The 26,118-nt window shown below is 46.9% G+C and overlaps 1 protein-coding gene across 1 annotated transcript in view; it reads right to left on the bottom strand.

The window, feature by feature from the left end:
- FRAS1 (Fraser extracellular matrix complex subunit 1) overlaps nucleotides 1-26,118 on the bottom strand; it is a 1,618,415-nt gene that overhangs the window by 867,984 nt on the left and 724,313 nt on the right. Inside the window, exon 22 of the mRNA XM_069626341.1 lies at nucleotides 14,248-14,397. Coding sequence (XP_069482442.1) covers nucleotides 14,248-14,397 — 150 coding nt within the window. The remainder of the gene's footprint in view (nucleotides 1-14,247; nucleotides 14,398-26,118) is intronic.

Genomic DNA, 26,118 nt, shown 5'->3' with positions numbered 1-26,118 from the left:
TTGTCGTAGCAGTGTGGTTTTGTAGCACTTGTGTTGATGTTTGTAGTGTTAGTTCATTTGTGTGCACCTGTAGTAGAGGAGGGAATTGTGCACCAGTGAGTTGTTGGTGCATAGTAGTAGTCCTGGAGGGCATAGTTATGCCAGTACTGAGTAGGTGTCGCGAGTGTAGCCAGAGTAGAGGTTGTACATTTCCTTTCTAGCTGGTGACCTACTGAACCACTGGTTCGGGTGTGGTAGTCCCAAGGGTATGTTGGTTAACAGAAAGTTGAGAGGTTTGTTCACCTGTCTAGTGGACTAGCAAACCACTGGTCAGGATTGAGGCGTTTCGGGCGCAGTTTTTGAGTTCATACACCGACTATCAGTAAGTGTTGTTTTAGGAGCTTATGTCAGGGAGGAGGCATCAGGGCACTTTTGTGAAGGTCGTTTTTGCAGCTGTTGTAGGGGCGTTGATGTCAAGGTGCAGACATTAGAGAGCTGTTGTGCAGGTACAGTGGAGTAACTTTGCTGAAAATGTTGGGGGGGGGACATGGCATCTGAAGAAAAGGTGCCCCAGCCAAATGAATGGGGACAAAATGGTGTGCCATGAATGTGGGGGGGGGGAGACAAACACCCGTTCCCCCCCTAAAATGACGACCATGTGCAGGTTACTTTGGAGGTTACATTTCGGAAATCATCTTCCAATGTGGTGTTGTTACTTTTGGGTTCTTATCTAGATATGGGAGTGACTAACTTGTGTCTGGGTGAGATGGTTTGCTTTACTCGTTACATTGGTCTAGTCAACCATGTACGTGGTTCTTCACGTGCTGCTTCTCTGCAGTACGTTTGTTTTAATTGATTGTGTATAGGCGCTATACAAATAATCAATCAATGTGTTTCAAAGCGCTTCAAGGAGGGAGGGAACATAGGAAAATACAGTTTCATTCAGTTAAAGTCCTTGAAAAAATACAGAATGTGAAAAATAACTATCGTAATAGGCCTGTCGACATTTCTGATAGTGCAAGTGCATAGAACAAGTAAGGCAAGAGGTAATGGAAAAGAAGGAGAACAAAGCAAGCAGTAACATTACTATGTCTGACGACAATTGATGTAGTGCAGGAGGTATACAAGAGGAGGGGTGGGAGGGGGGGCACGGTGGGATAAGAGTGGGGAGAAGGAGATGAACAAGGCACGCTACTGAGCAAATTTGTCAGTGACAAATTTGAAAAGCAGGGGTGGGGAGGAGGAGGGAGAAGAACAAGGGGGGGAAGGAGGGGAGACAGACAAGCTGCTATCAAAAGTCAAGGGAACAGATGATAGGAGTAAGTGCTAGGAAGGGGAAAGCTGAGAGGACGGAGAAATAAGTAGGAAGGGGAGTAGGAAGCAGTAGAAGAGGAGGGAGTTGTGCAGGGGGAAAAGGGAAGAGGGCAGGTAAGGGGGGACAGGGGGGCACAGACACTCACGGGGGGCAGGGGGGCACATAGACACTCAGAGGGGCGGGGGGCACATGGACACTCACAGGGGGCAGAGGGGGCACATAGGCACTCACGGGGGCAGGGAGGGCACATAGGCACTCACGGGGGGCAGGGGGGAACATAGGCACTCACGGGGGCATGGGGGGCACATGGACATTCATGGGGGTTAGGGGGGCACATAGACACTCACGGGGGGGCGAACCGGCATACCGTGGTGGACAGGGGTAGACAGGGCCCCTTTGTGGGCCTTAGGTGGTTGGGCCGGCTCCCGCCTCCCGGTTACAGCCATTGGCTTAAGGGGCCAATGGCAACCAATGGGAGAGGGGGCGGGAGCTGGTCCACAAAACAGGAAACATTCCAACAACACTTCGCAAGAAGTACGAACACATGGCCATCTTGGAGGGCCTTAGGCATGGTGGCAATGCGCAGGGCATCAGGTGAAAACAAAGGATCTATGCATCACATTTAGCGCGGGCGCATCATGCTGGAAACACCAGCTAAGTAATAAATTACACAATCAAAAATTGGGCGAATTCCGCCCAAGATGAAAGTCACTCGCATCGTCCAAAAAGTGCATGTAAAGTCTCCCAGTCCTTACCCCCAGCAGGGCGCAATGTTGTTGCAAGTCCAGCGCAGATGATGTGATAATGTGTTCTTTGTCTTGTTAGTGGTTTTTCTTCCTTCTTTCTTTTATGTGTTCTTAGGGAGAAGTGGGTGTGGTTGTGTTGGCGTCTTGGTTTGGGCGTGTTTGGTTTGTGCGTGTTTGGTTGTGTTGTATTCTCAGGATGTACTTGGTGGTAGGGACAGGACAGGTTAAGGTTTGTGTGTTGGTTGCTCCGGTTTGTGGAGTTAGGTTTTTCACAGATGTGGCAGAGCTGAGGCTGGAATGTGGCAGGTGCTGCCGGAATGAGGTTTGTTTTCTTGAGGGTTGCGTGTGTGTGGGTATGTTTACTGCTTCTGTGTAGGCAGGCTTTGGAAACGGTTCAGAGAAGCTTGTGCTCAGGCATGGCAGGGAGGGAGGATGAATAGTTTTTCTTTGTCTGTAAGTAACTGTGTTGTATGGCTGGTTGTGGCGATGGTCCTGAGTGTTTGGTTGTGCTGTGTGTTAGGGTCATTCTACTGTTCTTTAGGAAGGGAGGTGTGTGGTGTCTGGCATGTTTACTTGGCATGTGTGCTGCAGAGTGAATGCTTTCCTTGCTGTCTGTGTGGGTCAGCTCGGTGATCAGGCCTTTTTAAGAGGATGTAATTGTTTATCTAGGGTAGATGTTCCCTGCAGCCAAGGGAGTGGGTATAAAAGTATTACAATGTGGACTCACATGAAAGCATACATGATTCTGCTTATTGCAGCCTGCCTTGTTCTAGCACAGAACTGGTAGCATCCACGACCTCTGACAGAATTTGGCTGGTTGCAACAAGTTGGGAACTTTGTGGCTTTGGGGTGTGTAACATACAGCCTGCAGGGGGATCGTAAGATATTTAAACAAGACTGGGGACAAGGCCTGGCTTTCCTTCAAAGTGACTTTAAAATCCAATGGTGCCCGCAAAGGCTGAGAATATTTGACTTTTTGTATTATATGATTTGTGTGGCAGAAACTATGAGAATGAACAGACAGTTGGACAATATCTCTGGCGATCCAGGAGGGGAGGATGTGGTGGTGGGGGGTATATGAGTGAGGTGGGGTAGTGTCAGTTGTTATGATGTTATATTGAAAAATATCAATAGAAACACTTTAAAAAAAATATGAACATTCTGTGGAATTGCAAGCCAAGCCCTCTTTCACTGCACAGGACAAGACCCACAGAGAGTATAATGAAACACTGCTCGCTGTTCATGAACACTTGATGGGCAATTACAACAAACTGCAAATACATTTTCATGGGTTCTGCAACAATACAATTCCTATAAAAGCCTAATACTTTTGTGGTATTTATATCCTCCAGTTTTAAAACTCAAATTCCACATATCAAGCAGATTTTATATATTATATGGACAGAGCACAATGAATTTAAAAAGAAATGCCATAGAGAAAACAGAAGCTTTAAACCTAAAATGTGCGCACCACATTCCATAAAAAGAACTATTCCCTTACACCCTCAGTCCAAATGAGAGAATCTGTCAGTAGCATAGTTACAAGTTGTCACTCATAATTGGAGCCTGTCCGTCAACACTTCTTGGCCTTTCCAACTGCATACTTCACATTTCTTCTCAGACTGCCAAAAGACATTTCTGATCAAGAGGCTCTCGAAATGATAGTGTAGCTAAATTAACATACAGGAATATAATTCTTAAAAAGAATAGTTCAAGATAAAGACAGACAGAAAAGAGAACGAATGCTTGAATGAATGCCAATTTTCAAAACGCACTTTAAAACGCCCCGCAGCAGCGTGTAGGTGAGATAATCACCAGACCTTGGCATTAACTTTTTATAAGATAAATTATGCGAATGTGCATAAATATCACAAACAATGTCCAATAAGCTAATGAAGACCACCTTTCAGATATTGGCAGACGTTACTGATTCCACACGGATTTGGCACTGGCTCTTGTCCACCAGGCAACAAGGTGGTACTTCTGTTTCTTTTAAATAAGCAATCACTAACAGGCTAGGAGGTAGTGCTACTACCAGCCAAACCCTGTGCCCCTTTGGCCTCACTTACAGAGACAGCTGAGGTACAGAAGGAGGAAGATCGCCATTTTGGGGAATGCATTGGCACGTACAGCTGAGAAGAAGGGTCTCCATGCAGCTCCCCAGTTTTGGTGAATAAATAACATACCTCTCGGTAGTGTTCTTTTTGATGGATGTTCCTCCCGCGGATTACTCATCTATGATATCCCTATACAGAAACTTTTCTGTCAGAAGGGGGTGCCCCACAGCTCTGCCTCGACTCCGTCCCACGCTTCTATGCGCCCAGTGCCAGATATGATATGATAAGTCATTTATAACGCGCCTGTACACAAGTGTTTCTAAGTGCGACAAGACAAGGAAGGGTAGACAGAGGGAGGTCAAAACAGACAATCTTACTAGGCCTGGTGTCATTCAGATTGTGCAAGTGCGAGGGGAAGGAAACAGGAGAAGTGCCAGGGGGGAGGAGAGGGTGCAGTGGCAAAAACACAGTAAGTGCTGCCCGAGTGGTGGTTCAAGTAAGTGCAGGGAGGCAGGGGACTGTAGGGTTGCAGTCAGATCCAGTCCCTAAGCGGATGGGAGGCCCGGAGGCAGGGCCAGGGGCTACTGGTCATGCAGCAGCCTGGTGCCCGTGAGGTTCAGTGGGAGGGCCAGGTAAAAAGTTAGCGCAGCAGACAGGAGCATCAGCAGGGGTGAGAGAGAGAAAGCTGAAGCTAGGAGGAAGGTCTTGAGTTGCTCAACCTTAGGTGGTCCTGCTCAGGTTTGAGAGAGGCAGGGAGGCTGTTCCAGAGGGAGGGCTCGAGAAGGAAGATGCTTAGGAAGAGAAGTTGGATTTAATGTGGTACCAGCACCAAAAAGCCTTGTGGACGATGCAGAGGGTCTTGATCTTTATCCTTGCAGCCGTCGGGGGGCAGTGGAGAGAGTTCAGGGCTGGAGAGATACCATCCCTGGGCTTGTGGCCAAGGACAAGGTTCTGGATTAGTTGCAAAGGGTGAGGATTAGAGGCAGGCAGAGTTAGAAATAGGCTGTTGCAGTAGTCCGGTCTAGAGAGAACCAGGGCTCTGGAGAAAGTGAGCATCTAGGGGAAAGCGAGAAAAGGAAAAATACCTCTGAGGCGGTGAAGCTGGTAGTTTGACTTCTTAGATATGTCAGAGATGTGAGGATAGAAGTTGAGGGTGTAATCGAAAATGAACCCAAGGTTCTTTGCCTCACAGGAAAGTGCGACTAGAGGGCCCAGGGTGGGCGGCCAGAGTGAAAGAGGGAAAGCGGGAGCAGGGGTCTCAATGAGAATGATCTCCGTCTTAATGGCATTGAGGCAGAGATTTTTGGAGGCACACCATTCCTGAATAGTGGATAGACAGTCAAGTATGGGTGAGAGAGCAGAGGAGGCTGAGGGGAGTCTGAGGGGAGCCTGAAGGAGAGCTGAGTGCAATCCGCATAACACTGAATGTTAGAGCAGAAGGTAGAGATGAGGTGGGCCAGAAGTGCCAAGTAATGGTTGAAGAACCAGGGTGAGAGGTTAGAACCCTGGGGAACACCACAATTCGAGAGAGAGGTGGTAGAGAGAAAAGACCCAAGTTGGAACTGGAAGGGTCGATCAGCGAGAAAGGAGATCACCCAGACTAGGGCCTGACCTGTGATGCCCAGGTTGTCATGGAGACGATTGATCAGGATGGCGTGGTCAACCGCATCGAAAGCAAAGGATAGATAAAGGAAAATGAGGACAGAAGGAAGGTTAGCATCGAAATTTGAGGGCAATTGTGCAGGGGTGTTCAGGAGAGCAGTTTCTGTGCTTCTGGCTGCTCTAGAGCCAGACTGGTGGTCATGAAGACAACCAGCAGATTCAGTATGGAGAGTAAGCTGTGAGATGACCAGCTTTTCCAAGAGTTTGCCCAGGAAAGGAGTGGCAGTGATTGGGCGATAGTTTGCCATAGAGGAAGGATCAGCAGTGGGCTTCTTGGACGGGGGGTGCTAACGGGAGTGCTTTAGGGGGGGAGGGAAGATTCCAGTGGCAAAGGAGTGATTGCAGATATCGGCCAAAGCTGGAGCAAGGGTGTCGATGATGTCCTTGATGATTCTAGAGGAGCAGGGGAGCACCTGCTTTGACGAGCCTTTCATACATCAAACTTGTTTAGAAACAGCTGTTAGGAAAGATTTTTGTTCCGAGTGAACACAGGGAAGGAGGAGAAAGGAAGAGGAAAGACTGCCAGAGAGGGTCCGGGAGTGGTCTAGGGAGAGGAGAGACTGGACAGAATGTCCTGAGTTTTAGTGGTGAAGTGAGAAGCCAGTGTCGTGCAAAGGGCCTGGAAGGGAACAGGAGAGGTGGAGACTGCAGCAGGATTGGCCAGCTCCTTGCAGATTTTGAAAAGTTCGGCCAAGTTATTAGAGGCCGCAGAGATGCAGGCTTGGAATTATGCTCTCTCCTTGGACAGGACAGAGAGTCTATTTTGCCATTGCAGCCGGAAGCAGGCCAGTTTATCGGAGGATTAGCCTGATGCCCTCCACTTCCTCTCAGCCACCCTGCACCTGCGTTTAAGGGTGGTGAGGTCGGAATCATACCAAGAGTTGCACTTGGATGGGGGCTTCAGACGGATCCTCATAACAGGGGCAAGGACTATAAGAGTGTTAGAGATTAAGAGATGCAGGTTGGAGAGGGTTGTGTCAGAGTGTGAGTCAGCGTGAGGAGTAGGAGGAGGGGAGAAAGTAGTGGTGAAAGCCTCCACTGACACATGCTTCATGGGCCGGATGACCGAGTAGATGGATGGCAGTGCTGGAGTCGGCTTTGCCTGGGGGACAGAGAGTGACAGGTGAGAGAAGAAACCGGTCAGTCCAAGAAAGAGGAGTGGTGAGAGGGTTGGAGAGGGGGATGTCTGACGAGATAAGAATATCAGGGTGTGCCCAGCAGAGTGTGTCGGCCAGAGGGAAGAATAGAGAGAGAAAAGGAGAGGGAGAGGCAGAGGCAGAGGCAGAGGCAGAGGCAGAGGGAGAGGGAGAGGGAGAGGGAGAGGCAGAGGCAGAGGCAGAGGCAGAGGGAGAGGGAGAGGGATAGGGAGAGGGAGAGGGAGAGAGACGCAGAGATTGCAAAAGAGCCCAGAGGAGGGGCTGGAAGCATCCAAGTGGATGTTGAGGTCTCCGAGGAGAAGTTGAGAGGTAGAGTCAAGGAGGGAGGAGCAGAGGCCAGTCTTCTCGGAGAGGAGAGGCAGAGGGCGACCTGGCCAGGTGGCCAGTAGATGGTGGCCACAGTAAGAAAGAGGCCAGGAGAAATAGAGAGCGTGCAGGTCAGGCATTCAAAGGAGGGAGTTGGCCTGCATAGGAATGACAGAAGCAGGGATCCACTTCGGGAAGATCAGGGCTACTCCACCTCCTGGACAGTTGGTTCTGGGTTCAGAGAGGATCTTGTAGCCATCAGGGAGAAGAGTGTCAAAACTCGTGACAGAGCTGGCCGTAAACCATGTCTCTGTGAGACCGAGAACATCCAGATCAAGTTCTTAGAGGAGTCGGCAGATGTCAGAGGAGTGTTTGACAACAAATTGAGTTAAGAGTAGCGATGTGGTGCAGATTGCCATATTTGAAAGACTTCTGTGGAAGGGTAAAGGCATGAAATACACCCTGCAGAGGTGTTGGAGGTACCCGAGAGTGGCATAGGAGGAAGGAGATGGCAGAGTAGTCCGATAGGAAGAATAGGGTGCCAGAGAGGTGGCAGAGGAAGGAGGAGGCAGAGCAGCCAAAGAAGCTGAGGAGGGTGCCAGAGAGGTGGCGGAAGAAGAAGGTGGTGAGCTTGGCCAGTATATAAAGTGGTGCTGCATCCAATGACCTCAGTTCTACCCTTTTTCCCTAACACTCTGTAGTTGAGGGACTGTAGAACCGATGGTGTACTAGCATCCGCAAGAGGGTCAGGTAGGGAGGGCGATGAGGAATCCCTGGGAAGAACATCCATTATAAAGAACATTAGAGAGTTAATTAATTTGCTCTTCTAATGGATTCCTTCCTCCCACAGATTCCTCATTTATGATACACTCCCAAAGCACTACGTGAACCTGGAGGAGGTAGGAAGCAAGAACACCACCTAGACCAGAAAACTCTGGAGGACTGCCTACCATCTTGGCCTGCAAGGGAATCCAAGCAGTAATGCGCCCACGCTGCCGCCTGGCAAATATCCAGGACAGGGACTCCCATCTGCAGGGTAGAGGTGGCTGCAACTCCTAGGGTAGAATTAGCTCTGACACCGTCAGGCACATCCTTCCCAGCCAGATCGTAGTATTCTGAAATGCAAAGAACGATTCACCTGGACAGGGTCTGTTTGGTCACAGCCTTTCCAGTAGTGGTACCAGCTTACCCAACTAAAAGCTGGCCATCTTTCCTAGCCTCTCTAGTACGACAGACTACCGGATCTAGACGATGGAATCGTTCCTCTGCCTTGGAAGGGTGAGTCAGAGGAAAGAACACAAGAAGATGGACCTTATGAGAGATGAAAATCCAAGACCACCTTCGGCATAAAGGATGGTCTCACTCTCAATGTCACCTTTTCTGCGGAAAAATAGAGAGGTAAAACAGAAAAGGCTTTGAGCTCACTCGCCTGTCTCGCAGAAGTGATGGCAACCAGGAAAATCACCTTAAGGGTGAGAAATCTAATAGAACACGAATGAAGGGGCTCAAAACGGAGCGCCCATAAGAAATGTTAAATTCAAATCTCATGCCGGAACCACAAACTGGGAGGGAGGAAACTGGTTACACAATCCCTGCAGGGACTGTATAACAGTGGGGATTGTGAAAAACTATCCCTGTTCTGGGGACCTCTTGAACACTGAAATTTCAGCAAGGTAACCTTCACAGTGCCAATCTGCAGGCCCGCCTGGTCTAAGAAAGCATAACATTCAACACAGGGGACAGAGAACAGGATAAAGGACCAAGGTCCCTCTCCCGGCACCAAATCAAAAATGTACTCCAACTGCAGGTATACATGGATTTTGTAGAGGCCTCCCACCTGAAAGGTGAAAGGAGCACACCAATGCAGACCTCCTCGGGATACTTCCCGAGACGGGGAAGGAGAGCCCAAGCGACGGCTACTGCACATGGACGACAGCAGGAGTCTTTCCAGTCGCGGTTGAAGACGACCTTCCAAAGCAGGAGCCCTTGATGCTGGGATGTTGACATTCAGAAGGAAGGCGACTTATCCCACAAGCTGGCGACCACCAAAGTTAAGGCGACGATTCTACCGAGGAAGCCCACTAGAGAGCTGGTCAGTCCACCGGGTAGTCCAGGGACACATCCGACAGCTCAGTATGGCCTCTTCAGGAGTCGTCCACGTATCTTCAGTCGGCTGTTCTTCACCACAGGGTACTTGGCTCCAACGCTGATCTGAAGGAATGGCTGCAGGAATCCTTTTCTTATCCTAAATCCGGCCAGGAAGCAAGTTGAAGCCCACCAATGGTGAGGATCTGCGCCATCCAAACAGTGGTTCTATCTTCTTGGTGTTTTTTACGGCAAGGAATTAGTGCCCATCCAGGCATGGATTGCAGAATAGGTGGAATTAAGGGTAGCCAAATCCTGAGAGTAAGAGCCTGTATGCTTTATGACGACCTGGGTATCATCAGCATAATTAGCGTTCTGGAAAGCCAGGTCGCCCAGAAGTCTCAAGAAGGGGATGATATAAATATTAACCAATGAAGGGGAGATACATGATCACTGCGGGACACCACTTGTGATTGGGGTGGGCTTAGAGGAGGCCTCACCAACACTCACTCTGATGTTACGTGGACTAAGAAAGGAAGAGATCCATTGGGATGCCTTGGGAGAACAACCTGCCACAGTACGAAGTCTGTCCTCTAAGAGTGCATGATCCACAAGGTCGAATGCAGAGGACAGATCCAAAACCCTCAACAACCCTGATTGTCCTAAATCAATGATATTCAATAGGTTTGCCTTAAGGTCCAACATAGCAGTCTCTGTGCCATGCCCCATTCTAGAACCCAACTGGTGAGCAACAAGAATGGCATTTTGTTCGATACATTTCTAAATACAAATAGTGTGAGAAACAATGTTATGCAAAAGAAAAGTGTTCAAGAAATGATATGTCAGGATATTCAAGCCATTGGCTTCCCTTCCCCACGTTTTCAGCACGGGACAAGGTGGCACACTCAAGCTTAGCACACTCTTTGGCTTCACTAGCACGAGGATGAAGTTCAAAACTTCAACATCAGGATCTTCTGTGCCAAAGTCTGCCATTCAAAGTCTCTTATTTCAGAGGGTCTGATGCAACACAACAAATATTAAAGTTCCTTTCTTCTTAGGATTTCACATATACAAGTTCTCGGATGATTTACTGTTCACCCCGGATTCCCCTCTGCTGGGCTCATACCCACTTTAATACAAAACCCTGAATTGGTCTCCCTCCGCTGGGCTCGGAACAAATTTCTCTACTTCATCAAAAGCGAAGAGATTCGACTGTGCGCAGGTTTTTGCTTGACCCATTGCAGGACCACTTTGACTCACAATTACTTGTTCTCTTCTTGATATAACCTTGTTCTCAGTTCACTTTTGCCACTTCTCAGCTGGATACCTTACAGAGAGCTTCGATTGAGCACCCACGCTGTGCCGGACCACTCTGTCAAAGGTATTGTATCTTGCTTTTAAAGTTCAATCACATCAGCAGTTCAACTTTACATGCGTCTCTTCTCACACGTGTTTTAACAATGTTCGTTCCAGTGCTCGCCATAAAATGTTGCTGCTTGCAACCTTGGTTTCAGCACAGACCGGTCTTATATCGTTCTCCCCCAACTCGCCAGCTGTGTTGATTTACTCACGCTGCTTTGTTCTTGGAGCCAAAGACGGTGGCACAGTAGCTGGTGCTTCTCCTGTCTTGATTATTTACGCAGTAGGGTCCTGAGTATCGGACACACAATGCAGGATTCTTCAGCCTGGTTTCCTGGTCTTACGCTTTCTATTCTCGAGGCATCCGGAAAGTAACAGTTCCTTGTCAAAAAGGTCAAGGGAACTTCCCTCCTTGTGATCCCCTTCTGTGTTGCCGTCATTCCTCTCTCGTTCAGCTTCCGTCTCGAAACTGCTGTTTCCTTGTGTGCTTTGCCTTGCTTAGAGTGTCCTTTTGTGCTCCGCCTTTTATCTGTGTGGGGAAGCTTAATGGAAGTCAGGAGTGTGTGATGGTCGGACCTCGACTGACCATTGTATTGGGACACGTCAGGTATTCAGCTCGGGTGTTAGTCGGTTTTCTCTCATAGCGGGCTGTCCGTGAGAAAGTGTTTGGGTTGTAAAATGGTGGGGGGGAGAGTTCCTAAATATCCTAGCTGGTAGGATGGGGTAAAGGTGTTACAGAGAAGGGGATACCGCGTCTCACCATCCGGTGTCCCACTCCCCGAAGACCCCTCACCCAGGTGATCCTCCCGCACTGGTTCACCCCCCAGGAACTGGATCCAAAAGCAATGGCCATGCCCTGGCCACCTGGATGACAGATCACTGGGGACTAGTGGGTGAGATACCTTTTGGTTTCTCACAGGTCTTATAAGAAGACCTCTCCTTACAGAAACAGAACTACCTGCATCGTTTCACGTATTCCGCCATAGCACCCTCACTTAGTCCTGTCTCCTTGCACAGGTGCAAGAATGCCATCGAAAGAGGTGATTGGGGGGGCTGGAATTTGGAAGGAAAACCCTGACAGTCAACCACCATCCATCCATCATACAAGACATCTACTGTCATACAGGTAAGAACAGAGAGGGACAGGGAGTCCCACCCATAGTGCTGGGTTAGGGTATGACAACCAGAGTGAGAACCACCCAAGAGGATGGACTAGCCAAGTGCCACATCAGAACTGGAAGCCATCCTCATAGGTGAGGTCGACCAGCTATACCCTTCACCAGCTGCCTGAAGAGACACCCATACATTCCTTTTCCCCTGAAAGAGGCTGGAAGGCTGGGCTAGGTTGTGTCAGGGAGAAAGTGCCTCCCAAGGAGAGGGACCAGCTAATTTCAAGTCCCACATCACGGATGAATGCCACAGCAGGGGGAGGAAACCCGATGGCCAATCCCCATCCAAGCTGAAAAACCAGAGTCTTTTTCCACCAGAGAGAGCCTGGCATGCAGGGCGTTAGCCCTATAAAACCTGAGGGCTGAGTCTGAGACTGGAAGCAGGTGGAGCAGGAGCTGGCGACAGGAGACGTTTTGGAGAAGGTTTGGACGAGAAAGTAGGAGGACTTGGAGTGAGAGCAGAGCCCAAGAATCTGTAAAAGAGGTCAAGAAGGCTTGGTCCAACTGAAGCCTGAGAGCTGAAGGAGAAACCTAGGAGACCAAACTGAAGAGCCAAGAGAAATGGAGCTGTTGGCAAGGAGTGGGGGTGTGGTGGCCAAAGATAGTAAGGGTGACTTGGAAAAAGGTTGTGCCCAAATAGGAGGTGAGGGAGAGAGAAAGAAGGGAAAGTGTGACTGACCTGCCCAAAAGGGTGAAGGTGATAGTGGGAGAGATCTGGGATAGTGGGAAAGGCTCTGTCCGAAGGGTCAAGGTGATAGAGAAAAGTTCTACCAAGTCCAGACAGTCATGCCCAAAGGAGTGAAGAAAGTGAGAGAGCAAATAGTTGTGTGCAACGGAGTGAAGAAGAGAGAGAAGGTCAAGGGTCCGAGCAGGAGACTGACGCAGCACACAGGGAAGAAGGAGAGCAAGATCGTATGGAGAGGGAGAACTAATACACTGATACAATGATTAAAAGGGAGAGAATTCTAGAAAGGAGGGACTGAGTTTGCAGAGGATGACAGTTTAAACAGGGAATACGAGTAAGTGAAGCTGGAGAGCTGGGGGATAGGAAAGCGGGACAGTCAATGTTTGGAATAAGATAACTAAATAAAACTAGGGGAAGCAAACCTAGCAACAGTAGATTCCCGCCCCCCTCACTCTTTTGAGCTTCGTTGCACATATCCTGAACTCTACGGAGTGTCACACTTGACGGCCAGACCCCTACTTCCCCTTGTAGAGGAGAGTGAGGGCATGCTCATGGAGGGACTACGTCAAAGACCACACTAGGGAAATCACTGCAGAGACTCGGCCACAGCAGACCAGCAAGGACAAGGGACAAACGAGAAGAAAGACAATGCTGACATCACTGTGAAGAAATTACCTCAATACTCAAACAAACGACTTTCAACATTAGTCATTTTTTTCTGCTGGTAATAAGCCCCAGAGGCATGTCCCACATACTGGGAGAGCTAGAAACTTTTTTTGTTTATGACTTTTTTTGTGAACCGCTTTTACTTTCTGGAAAGGAAACCCAAGCGCTTCCCGAAACTGAGGAACATTGTGAACTTTACGTTTTCCTCAAAGGGCTGTTAGATATCACTGGGCCTATCCTGATATGTGTTCAATTGCACTTTAGACCATCCTCCTCGAAATTCCCTAATAAACCACCTCAAATTAAGGTTTTCTGTGCTTGTCTGACCATTAATCCTCATCACCTATGTGACAGGACATACACGATACAAAACTTCCACAGTTTTAACATGGTGCCTAAGATTGCATGAGAAATCAACGCCTTGCCTATTATGCAACTCCAGGGATGTAAACATGTAATAGGCATGTGAAAAGTGTTCAGAAAAGAACAGAAACATCAGCCTGGTCATAACTTGTATTATTGCTGGCTCGAGGTGTGCAGATAATGAAAGCAGTCGGAGATGGATTAAGGGGAGTGAGGAAGGAGATGGACGGATAAGAGTTTGCCAGGCCTCAGTCACTCCCCTGCCCCAAGAGAGTCACCTGCAGCGAGGGCCATGCAGTCCTTTCACAAGCAAAGAGGGACACACACAAGTGTACATTTCAAGGCATGTTTACCATTTGTCATCCGCGTGCAGTTCCATGTGAGAAGCGCTTTGAAATGCAGGGTCTTTTCAAAAATCAAGGCTATAGTATGTAAAATTAAAGTCGACTCACTTAGCGCTCTTCTTGTGACAGCTGGTTGACAGACCGGGCTCACACGTGCATTAGGCAGCATGCCTTTCTTTAGGGATTAGCGCATACCTGCGTATATAGTCACACTTTTTCCAGTTTCAAGCAACCACCTGGCCAAAAGAAAACAGTGGCGGGAGTCCTGGAATGGCCGGCCGCCTTGAAAGAGCAGAGACGTGGTGCTATATAAACAGAGAAAACAGGGCTCTTATAGCAGATAATGACACCGACCTTTGCAAAATCCGGTGCTCCCATCGTTATAAAATCCAGGATAACATGTCGACGTGCACATGCCGTTGTGGGCCAAAAGTTTGCCGTGGTCACAAGAAGTACAGGCCAGGGGTCCATAGCTCTTGCAGCTTTTACATGAAGGGTGGCACTCTAGAGGGGGAACACAGCACGGCTGTTAGTTATTGATCAGCTTAGAACAAACATCACTGCCACACAAGGCTATGCATTACCTGCAGAAAACATCTCTGGTACCATAGGTGGACAAAGCAGAACAAACCAATATTTTTAAGCTCGTGTCCGTTTGCACAAGACCTGCTCTAAGAGTCTGTCAACAGCACTAGAAACGTTACAAACAATCAAAACAGAGCTTAGCTGTGGAGCTGAGATGTCTATGCATGGGCACACACATTCTATGTGAAGACCGGAGGCGAGCATTATGCTTCAACTTCTTTAATTTACTCTTCAGCAGTTTCAACACTTAATACTGAAAGTGAACACACGATTTCTCTTTTCCCCCCAAAAACTACATTTCGCTATCTTGTGTTCCATTTCTGTAGTCCTCTCCACTTCCTGTCTATGTAGCCCTTTAGCCACTTCCTGTCTATGACTCCTCCTCTTCTTTAGCTGCTCTTCAGCAAGATAAGTAATATCTATAATGTAGAGCATATGTTTGTGCAGGTGGATGGAAATTTAGAGTTTTATGTTGTCTGAGTAGCACGCGTGCAAACAGCTAGCATTAGTTGCTGCAGTTCGACGCACAGCTTTATTGGGCCCAAGTGTCTCCCTTTATTTCAGGGCTCTAGCGCAAACCTAGCGCAGCACAGTGATCGTTCACCTGACAGGACTTCTCAGTGCTAGAGAGAGTGTAACCGTAGGTGCCGAGCGGGACCGGTGCTTCATTACATGCACGCTCGGGGACTGACTCAGCAGAGCCGAAGAGCGGGACTTCGAGTGGCGGAACCGCCACCCTTGGGGAGGAGGAATCTCCCTGTCACTTCTGCGACGCAACCCCAGCACGACCGCAGAGAGAGGTGCTCGCTCACCGGCGTCATCACGCACGAGCGCAGAGTGAAGGCTCTGGAGCGCCTATCCTGCGAGCAGCGCACACATGGGCGTAATTATAGGGAGGGACAGGGGGTTTTGTCCCCCCCCCCAACATCTGTGACATGCCTGTTTGTCCCCCCCAACTTTTGGAGGGCGGGCAGGGGGGGCCTCAATAATCAATTATGTAGTTGGACAGCGCAAGCCCGGCTGGGGTGCCCAGCAAGGCTTGCGCTGTCTCATTACATAATGCTGAGATGCCTGGCAGCCGCGCTGCAACACATTTCGTCCGGGATGCCCTGCATGGCTCAGTCCGTCACCCTGGCTGGCCTGACTCAGTCAGCAGCGAGGGTGCTGACCTGGTTGTTGCAGGGCCTGGCGCCTGTGCTGCCACGCTAACAGCAGCACTTCCAGGGGCCGCGGTGCAGAGAATCGCTTTCCGGATTTGTGTTTGTGCGACACACATTCAAGAACTAGGAAGCTCACTCAGCTTGCTGGTTTCTGCCTGGAGGTGCGTGAGTGCAAAGCGGTTAGGTCGGTGTAACATGAGACGAGGCCCGGGCGGCATTTGAAAGCAGAGCAGAGGTACTTTTATTTTTTAAAATAATTTTTTAATTGTGTTTTTGTATGTTTGTTGGGGGGCTGGGCTGGAGGCTGACCCTAATGAGGGCGCATGTCACATTTGGCCAATGTGAGCAGAGCTCACAGTACACATTAAGGCCCTAGGTATGAAGACACTTTATCAGTAACAAATGTTGCATTCTCTGTGGCAAGCCACAGCTCTGCAACGCCTCTAAAATTAGTCTTGCCACTTTTCAGATGCTACTAAAGCACCACCATCCTAATTTCAAAATGAAGTTGGCGGAAGCAGCGCCCTCCCCAAGTAGAGTGGAAAGAGTCAAGCTGAGAAAACCTGTGACCCAAAACTGTCGTACTCTGAAAATTCTGTGAAATGAATTTGAGTGCTATATGCCTTCCAAACATGATGAACTTTTGTTAAGCAGTTTTTGCTCTAGGTGCGCAGAAGGAACCGTATGGGATTTTGTGTTAAAAGCACACCTTTAGGAGCCCTGTATAACCTTTCCCCGTGCTGCCAAAAATAATCTTCACTAAACTGCCAAAAAGTATTTTGAGTTTTGCAGACACTTTTTCAGGACGGTTTGGTGCAAATTAGTAAATGGGTGTCATGGTTCAGGTTACAGGCCACCAAAAACTGCTTCACTTACCAAACTAAGCAGGGGAGTATCCAGCAATGTAAGAGTGGGGGGGAAGGGGGGTTGAGCAACGAAATGCACTGTGTGGAATTCCACGTGGTCTCATTGACACCCACAAACCGCCCACCCCTGCCCCAATCTACTGTTTTGTTAACATTAGTGGAAGATGGCATTTTAACACACAACAACAAAGATAGAACTGCAGGATCATTCCAGATGCAGGAAACTCATCTATTAGGGCTCTGTTTAAGCCCTTTGAGGCAAAATACATGCAAGCTTCCTAATAATTATATAGATTGCACCAACAGATGTGACTTCACAGAAAAGGACAATGCAAGGCGCATCATCAGTCCTTGATACTTGGAGGCACCATGGAAGTGACTTTAGAATAATTTGCCATAAATAAGCCAAGTGACAAATAACTTTGTGGTGCAAAATACCTAAATTGCACTTTTGTTATATGTGGAGCAACTCTATAGTCATTAGGCTTTTCCATTATATCATGATACATTAACATTAACTTTGAAGTGAATCAGAGTCACTCGTAGAGCTGCAGGTAAGGCACAATGTGATTAAATGATTTGCTCAGGATCACACACTTGGTTAAATGGTGAAACTGGGATGTGGACAATTTAAGCGAACAAGCACATCTTTCCAGATTTAGTTGATATAGATATTTATTAAGGTTTTGCTTTACATTTCATGTGCTTAAATAATTATTTATAGCAATGCCTTGGAAGCAAACCACATTATATAGTAAACTAACCATACACTATATACACTGTCATCGAAATATGTTTGCAATGTGAGTATGGGTTTAGTTGTGTTCTCCCCATTCTGCATGCAAAATCACAATAGCATCATGTAGATTAATGTGAGCCTAACAAATTGGGGTTTAAAGCCATAGTCATTATTTCATAAAACATGCAACATTATGCACCCTTCTCACTTCTGATCAATCCCTCCCATTCACATTTGTAAAGGGACAAAAGTCCCTGCTAATAGTACCCCCCCTCCCTCCCATCAGTTGATACAGAGCAACGTGAGGACCCTCTGCGGCCCGGAGCTCCTTGGGACATTGTCCTGGCAGCGGGACACCTCTACCATTCGGAACGTGTAAGGTGTCCTGCTGCCAGGACAATGAGCGTGCTGAGCAGGAATTGCTCAGCACACATAGTCCTGCCAGCGGGACACCTTTGCCGTTGGGCGCCCTCTTTGATGTGCCAAACGGGAGAGGTGTGCCAATGACAAATGTCCCAGTCTGGCTCTTAAAAGAGCCATGGGGGCCAGTTTGCCCCCCCTGCCTCCCCCGCTTGGTGCACCACTGCTTGGAGGCATTTGAACACAGGAAAACATACCTTAATTTGAATCAGTCAGAATCTTGTAGAAAAAATCTGTCCGCACATACACATATAAGGTGCTGTGCAGAACCCAAGTTTGGAGATATAGGGCATTTAAAAATGTATACCAGATATACTTGGTCACCCACTGCACTGCATTAACCGATGGCTTATGCCTTTGAATGAAAGGAAAAATCAAGGGAATTGCTGACATTCCAGTGAATCTGTTCCTTTCGGCCATGGCTTTATAGTTCAGCTTGGTCAATTCAACTTAGCCCAAAATTTCAGGGATCAGGGGGTGATAGAGTCTGGTCTGCTCAACGGACGCTGCACCACTGTTTTCATGTGTTATTGTATACGTACATATAAATGTTGTGTGCATACAGTGTATGTTAATGGAGGTGCTGGGTGATTTTGTGTGTGAGTGAGAGTGTATGCAAGCATATGTGTGTTGACTTTTGTGCCTGAATGAATGATAAATAATGCATTGTGTGTATGTTCTATTGGAATTAAGTTTTTGAAGGTTATGTTGTATCACTGGGTGCATGGCAGGCCGGATGGAGATGTGTGGGGGCCCAATTGAATTTTAAAGATAGGCCATCAGTCTTATGAAAGTTATAACAGAGCATCAGAAATGGACTCTTGTGGTGTAGTAGTCTAGTGTTATCCCTCAAGGATTTAGGTTGTTTGACTGAGCTACATAATTACGGCGAAATTGACCGTAGTCATTTTCGCTGCAAATATGTTTTTGCCTTGGTACAAAAACCCAAAACCATGTCCCCCCCAAACTGCCAGTACACCCATAAACCCCCCTACTGACCTTTTCTCGATCCGCCACCTCTCCTGTACCCTGCAGAGTCATATCCATCCATCTAACGCAGGTCGGATCTGACGCTGCAGTGTCCCCGTTTCTTATTTTTTTTGTTAGGTTCCCTGCCAACAATGCTGATGAAGCAGGGGACACCCCCGCAACCGCGAAGACAAAAATCCTGAACATGGCGAGCAGGGGACACCCCTACAGCCCCAGCTCTTCATATTTCGGTATCTTTGGCTTCAAACTAATGATGGTGACTGAATTCAGTCAAATCTACCATTCAACCGAATTTTATCGAACAATTTGGCCGAAACGATCTCTAAGAGCCACCATTTGCCCTCCCTACACCCCATCCCTGTCCCCCCCAACATTTTCAGCAAAGTTACTCCACTGAGCGCACATATAGTAATGCAAAACGATCGCACCGTGGGGACTGTTCCCTGGAGTCGGATTCAGGACTCCGGTTCGCGCTTCTCTTTCAGAGCGCTTACTACACACGGCAGAGACGCCAAGGAGCAGAGCAAACCAAAGCCAATCCCTTTACAGAATTGAGGCAAGAAAGTTCAAGATGCACTAGTGGCCAGTAATAATCCCCATTGTACTGCGGGTGCAATTCAGTCTACGAGTCCTACACCAGTACATATTCCAGCGGACCTGCGCTTCAGCCTGCGAAGTCCAGGCATTGGCACACAGCACCTACACGTGGGCCTCTCGATCCCAGCTTCACTATGTCAGAGTCGGAGTGGAGTGAGTAGGCGTAGACAGAGAGCGACTTGGCGCTCAATTTTGAACAGGTGCTTGGAAATTCAGTGGTGGCAGAGGGGGTCAGGCCGCTGCAAGAAAGGCTGGTGACCCTAGATTCTATCATCCTGGGGAAGAAAAGTAAAAGCACCCAAAAAGGTAACTCGAGCATGTCCACGAAGGCCGCTGCACAGGAGAAGAGCCTTCAGGGGAGCAACACAGCTCAGAAGAGGAAAATCTCTCCTGCTCCCCTGTGCCAATGCTATGGGGTTGGACACCATGTCCCAGAGGCTGCTGACGCCCTTGGAAAGCTGAAGGAAGCTTTCTTCCAAAGATCAGAGGTGCCAAGCCTCCTGACGCAGACAAGAAAACTGGTGGAGAGTGCCCAGAAGCTGAGGCTTCCTCGCAAGGGTAGGACAGTAAGCCGAGAGAGGCGATAACAGCCTCCACGGGTGGTAAAAAGTCCAGGAAAGAGAAAAACTTGGAGATTCCAGACACAGAAATATCTGATATGTTTGACCCGGATGGGATCAGAAACCCCAAGCCTTCGGACTGCCAACCCTTGCCTAGAGTGGCAAAATATATGGCGTAGGCACCAATCAATGTTTGACTTACAAACCTGCAGACCTGTTAGGTAGAATCAGAAGGCGGACGTGTATGCGAAAATAAATTCGATTTTTCAAGAGCGAAGCCTATGCTTTTGGTCATAATGTCCTAAATCTATGACCCCTTCACCTACTCGAGGGTTTGCTGTGCTAGCAAAACCTGCATTGATGCTGAGAATCGCTCGAAAACAACACCATCATGTACTGAATCCATTCATATCGGGTAGACATAAAGCGTTTACATGAAATACTAACTGTGGTCAATGAAAAAAAAGATCATGCATGAATACATGAACATTTTACCTAGCCTTTGGGGTGTCTTCATAACATATGTGTCGCTCCTTAAAAGCGGTCTTGTGCTCCCACAATGTATATTATGCATCCTAATTTAAGGAATGGGGCCAGGGCAACAGGTCCTGTGCCATCCGCGCACCCCTTGTCTTTAGTCTCTAGCACACTGGGAACCGGATAGGGGCTTGGGGGGGGGGGGGAGCTACATCCTCCAAAAGTTAACCTTTAACTTCATGAGATGATGTCACAATCTTGTATGAGAACACTAGATACAGAGCTGAAACACAATCCTGCCTTCACCTGTTCTGTTGTGCAAGAATAATGCGAATGCCAAAATACAGACCTTTTCAATGTGGCGCAGTACTTTCAGCTGTGTTCATTAATGGTACTTGTAGTAGTGTCGCAGGGCACACTTACCAGACATTGAGACCAGGATTTAACAAAGACAAGAAGGTGAGAAAGGAATAAGATTAGACTAACGCAGAAGTCTCGAAATCCAGTACCCGTCAAGTCCAAGCCATGTTTTCGGGATATCCACAGGCAGTGGTAGAAGTGTACCGAAAAAAGTAGTGGAACTGTGGTCTCGGCAGGGGACAGGGTAGAGGGAAGCACAGTGCAAAATGTGAGAAGATGTTGCGGCCGGGCCATTCCAGGAGTCTTCAGTGACTAGTAACTAAGGCTCCTATTACAACTTTACACTTGCAGAGGGACACGAATGGACACATCTTCTGTATAGAATGGTGACTATGGTCGTAAAAATTAGAGGAATGGTAAACAGAAAAAAATAAAAGTAGTGGAACACCACTCCCGACCGTTCCCACTCACTTCGATCACTGTCCACAGGAAACACATTTGAAAACAATCGAAATTGGGGCTATTCACAAAGTTAGTGGGTATCATTAAAACCGGGGTCACGGGGTGGGGTTGCGCTCTTGTCTTAAGGAATTTACCTGGAGGCCCGAAAACGCATGCCTATAGCAAGCGTCCATTGTAAGTCTGCAACCAATGACTGCTGATTATACGATTGCAAAATCCAAAACAATGGGCGTGCAGTGGGCAACAGTGACACTGAGAAAACTATAGGTGAACTGCGATGCACAGTCTCTGCTCAAGTAGAACACGAGCGCCACGCGGAAGGGTGCCACGTTTACAGAAGCAAAGCTCGGCTTCAAGGGACCCAGAGATATGGCTAAAACCCAACCAATACAAAGTAAATGCCATCAACAAAGAGGGTTAGAAGCTTACAGGTGAACCCACCCCCGGAGCACAGGAGCGGCTAAGGAAAACGCCCAAGGGAAGAGTGGTGGCTGCACAAACGAGGAGGACGGGTTAGTGGAGAAAACGGAGATGTTAAGGCGGGGATTCGATGAGGACGGGACATGGTGAACCCATAAAGCCAACAAGGGCAGAGAAACGAGCCGCCATACCTAGCTGTCTGAGGATCACCCCTGAGCGCCTCAGCATGCAATCCCACAGTTCTTTTTATCGAAATCTATGAGTCTTACACACCATTTAAAATCATTGTAATGATAATTCGTTAATACAAAACTGGAACAACAAATTCTCCTGTAATTTCCATCAGTGTTTAAAAATAACCACATTTAACTAATGTTGTGATTCCAAACGGCACAAAGTGACATTTACGGGTCAAAAGCAGCATTGTCACTCATATTTCCATTTGCATTACTGCAGGAAAGAAATCTGGTCGGGAAAGTGAGTTTGGGTAGCCCTGGCTCAAGGCCAATATTTGGAGACTGCCGGGGCTGAACCTCGGCTGAACCTCGGCTAGCCCTGGCCCACTTAAAGCCCTGCTCTGAGTTCTGTGTTCTGATTCGGCTTTTGTGATATGTTGCCTAAGTGTGGCAATTACACGTGTAATGCTTAGTGTCAGCTTCTCCTGTGGCCGCCACATCATTATAATTTCTTGGCGAAAACTATTTAATTAATATAGCTTTCTACAAACAGCAATGTACATTTAAATAGTTGGCGTCCAAGAGACCGCAACTCAGTGTTCCACATTTTACATAATTTTAAATGCTATTATGCTAAGTGGATGGTCCAGGGTTCAAACTCCTGCAGGTTTTGCACACATTTCTGTGCTACAAACATTAACCCGTGGGGCTATCTTGCCACATTGTGAAGCCAGCGTAGTTACTAATTAACTGCATTGAGCTCACTTCACTGAACTTTCAAAGGCGTGTCAACTGATAAGCCGTTGGGCGCCTGACCAATGACTGCGTCTCCATGCCAGCAAGGTGGGGGAGGGGGCGTTCCAGTTGGCTGTGGAGCCAGTCCAAGAGTAGGGGCTGTCTGCCAGTTAAGGTGTCCAATTGAATCCCTCCATCATTTTAATCCAAGACCAATGCGGCTCTGTGAAGAGTGCTTAGATGTGTTTTATTTAAAAAAAAAGTTTTTATTGCAATCCAATATTTTAAACAAAGAAACCCTTTTGCAAACACAAATACAGTACAAACAATCCCAATCACCGTTAAAATTCATCACAACATAGCCACGTCCTCAATATTCTTGGCGTAGTTAGCCATTTCCCCTCATCAGGACTCGTGGTGTCTCAAGCATACCTGCCTAACCTCTGGATTTTTCTCAGAGACTCAGGAATTGTAACCATTTCTCTGGGTCTCCGGTAAAGATCCTGGAATCTCAGGAATTTTGGTGGAGGACAGCTTTCACGGATTGCTTTGTTTTGTTCTGCAGGACTGCACTGCCCGCCTCGGACTCCCTGCCTGAGTGTGGCTTTGTCTCTGCTGTAATGACTAACGCTTCCAGCACATTGGCAAAAAGAATGCAGGTGAAGCAAAATAACACGTTTATTTTGCTTCACCTTTCATTCTTTTTGCCGACTTTCAATGCGAACGCGCGTTTCTTTTGCTTTTGTTCTTTTTGCCCAGGTTAGGTGGACTCAGCCCCATTCAACCACAGCCATCAGGTTTGCAGGGTGGACAAATCACCACTGCACTACATAACCTGAAGAAAAACTACTTTATCTGCCCTGATAAATTCTGGTTTCACCATCACCGTCTTGTGGCCAATGCTGGATTTGACTTTTTATGGACTTCATTCATTCACAGTGGTCACCCTTTCTCAACCATCATGCTGGACTTCCTTTGCATCTTGTACTCATGTTGGCACTGAATCATGCTGTTCCCATGGTCATCTTGTATCCTGGCTTGCAACATTATGTGTTACTACTGACTTCTGCAATTGTATTCGTTCTCCCCTCTTGCATCTCCACACTTTTGACTGCTTGCTCTGTTCTCTCCTCTTCTCCCCTTCTCCATTTTCCTATCTCCTCCCCTTACTTTCTTCTATGCACTTACTCTATCAGAATTGTCCCTGGCCCTAATATGATAGCAACCTCTTCTGTTTCCTCCACCCTCCCATTACTGTTTTTTTCCTCCCTACCACCCCTCCAGCACTATCTGAAATGTCGTCAGGCCTAGTATGATAGTAGCTTGTTTTGTACTTCCCCTCCATTTCTGCACCCCTCTCCATCACCTCTTGTTTTTCTGCGGCTCTGCTAGAAATGTCATCAGGCATGGTACGGTAGTTGCCTGTCTATTTCCATCCCACTCTCCCCCTCCCTTTCTTATCTATGTCTTAGCTCTTGCACTATCTGAAATGTCGTCAGGCCGAGTACGATAGTTAATTTCACATCCTTACTGTTCATGGCCTGTAAGAATGCCATTGTATTTTCCCTTGTTCCCTCCCTTGAAGCGCTTTGAAACCCATTGTTATAAACTATCATATATGACTGGTTTCTGAAAAATCAAAAACTGATGATAGTTAATGAATATAAATATCTTGGTGTGACATTCAATAATTCCATGATAAACAAACCTCAACAAATTAACGTAACTGGCAAATTAATTACATTAATCTCGCAAGCAAAGATTCTTCAGCACAAGTATGGCAAATTTTCATGTGCACATACTCTAATATTTTTTCAGCAAAAGGTTATTCCTATAATCACATATGGGGCTGAGGTATGGCTTCCTCAAAAACCATGCTACTGGAATAAAATAGAAGCCAAGTTCTGGAAAAGAGTAATGAATCTTCCCAACTCAGTTCCAACAGATCTTCTTCGCTTTGAGCTCGGAAATCTATCGTTACACATAGAAGTATCATGGAAGAGATGTTGTCTTTTTCGAAAATGTGTATTGGGTCTATCTAATAACTTGCTCACAGTACTGGCAAATTATCTGATGCAATCTGATCATTCATTTCCTGTAAAATGGAGAGATGCTGCATTTACGGATATGACTGAAGCAAGTATCTCGTTAGATCTCTTGCTTAATAACCCCACAAAAGCTAAACTTAAATTATATCAATCAGACTGGCATTGCACGCAACAAAACTGTATGAAACTAAAAGATTTTGATAGAGCACTTTTCGGACACAAGAAATTTAGGCAGGCTGCTGATTATTTACTGATGTCCCTCAAACTATTTAAGAAATCCGATACTAAGGTTTCGTTTAAATCTATGGCCCCCAAATCAAATATTATTGAGAAGAGGGCTTATTCAGGAGGAAAATTCACATTGCCGATTCTGCAAAATAAGAGATATTAAAGAAACATTGCGACATCTCTTAATTGAGTGTGTTGCTTTGGAAAAACAGAGAAGTTGTTATTAACAAACTAACATGCTTCCATTATACAACTCGGACAAATTATGAATTGTGGCATGAGCTATTTGCCACTCCGAAAATCTCTGTAAGAATAGCAACCATACAGTTTTTAAATATAGTACTGTGCAACAAGTGCAGTGAGAATTAGACTAATGGAATGGCCACTTTCAATCTCCATTATGGGGATGTAAAAAAGTACAAGCTCCAATAAGATATAAGGCACTATGTGCGGGTTTATTGTTTTTTAGCAAAGAAATGGGTGTGATAAACATCCCAAGAAATTCTGTTGTAATGTTTGTAATATTTATTAATTGCTTTAATAATATGATGCTGTGCATTCATGACATAATCATTGCTATATTATGAATTGAACATGATGACTGTCATACATTTTATTATTTGTTGTGGATTTAAATCTTGTGTTTTTTTTTAAAGTTTTGTTTTGAAAGGTTAATTTATTAGCCAACCAAAATAAAAAAAAATAAACTATCATATCATAAATTGAAATGTCCAATTTCGGTAGTGCAAAATTCAGGGAAAACCTTTGTATTGGTTCTTGGAGTTTACATGTGCACATTTGTGTTGATTTTATGGAAGGCAAATGCCTTTTGTCCTATGCAATGTGGGTGGTTGTGAAAAGGCAATTTAATGAAATGTGCATATTTCAATTTGAACTGCACATTTCTGACGTCACATCACAAACAGACTTTACCTTTTTGACATGTGGGCGGAGTCATGTGAAAAGGGGCAGAGTTTTGTGTGACTGTGGGCGGGGCATACATCTCAGGAATTTTGATTTTCAAATGTAGGCAGGTATGGTCTCAAGTATCTTTTCCACCAGTTTCAGTTTTGCGAAGACCAGCGGGAAACATTCTCCACTCAGTATCAGACTCCACCGCCCATCCGTTGTTAGGGTCGCAGCCTCATTCATATGATCTCCGAGAACGCGTGTTCCAGTGTTTTATCTGCAGAATCTGCCCTTTTATGATGCCGTGTGGAAGGCCATCCTCAACCAGCCTCTGGTGCTCCCATGTATCCAGTATTTTAAAAGAGCCCATATCAGGGACGTCATTTGGGGGTCGTCAGAGCGACCTCTGAGGTCTCCCTTGCGACCTCTAAAAAAAGAAATATTTTTTTAAGCATTTTTTTTTGCAATGCAAGCTCCTGGGCTGTGGCCAGCA

Source organism: Ambystoma mexicanum, chromosome 6p (assembly GCF_040938575.1).
Source record: "Ambystoma mexicanum isolate Mex_15411 chromosome 6p, UKY_AmexF1_1, whole genome shotgun sequence".
Lineage (NCBI taxonomy): Eukaryota > Metazoa > Chordata > Amphibia > Caudata > Ambystomatidae > Ambystoma > Ambystoma mexicanum.
This window is presented reverse-complemented; position numbering and strand designations above follow the sequence as displayed.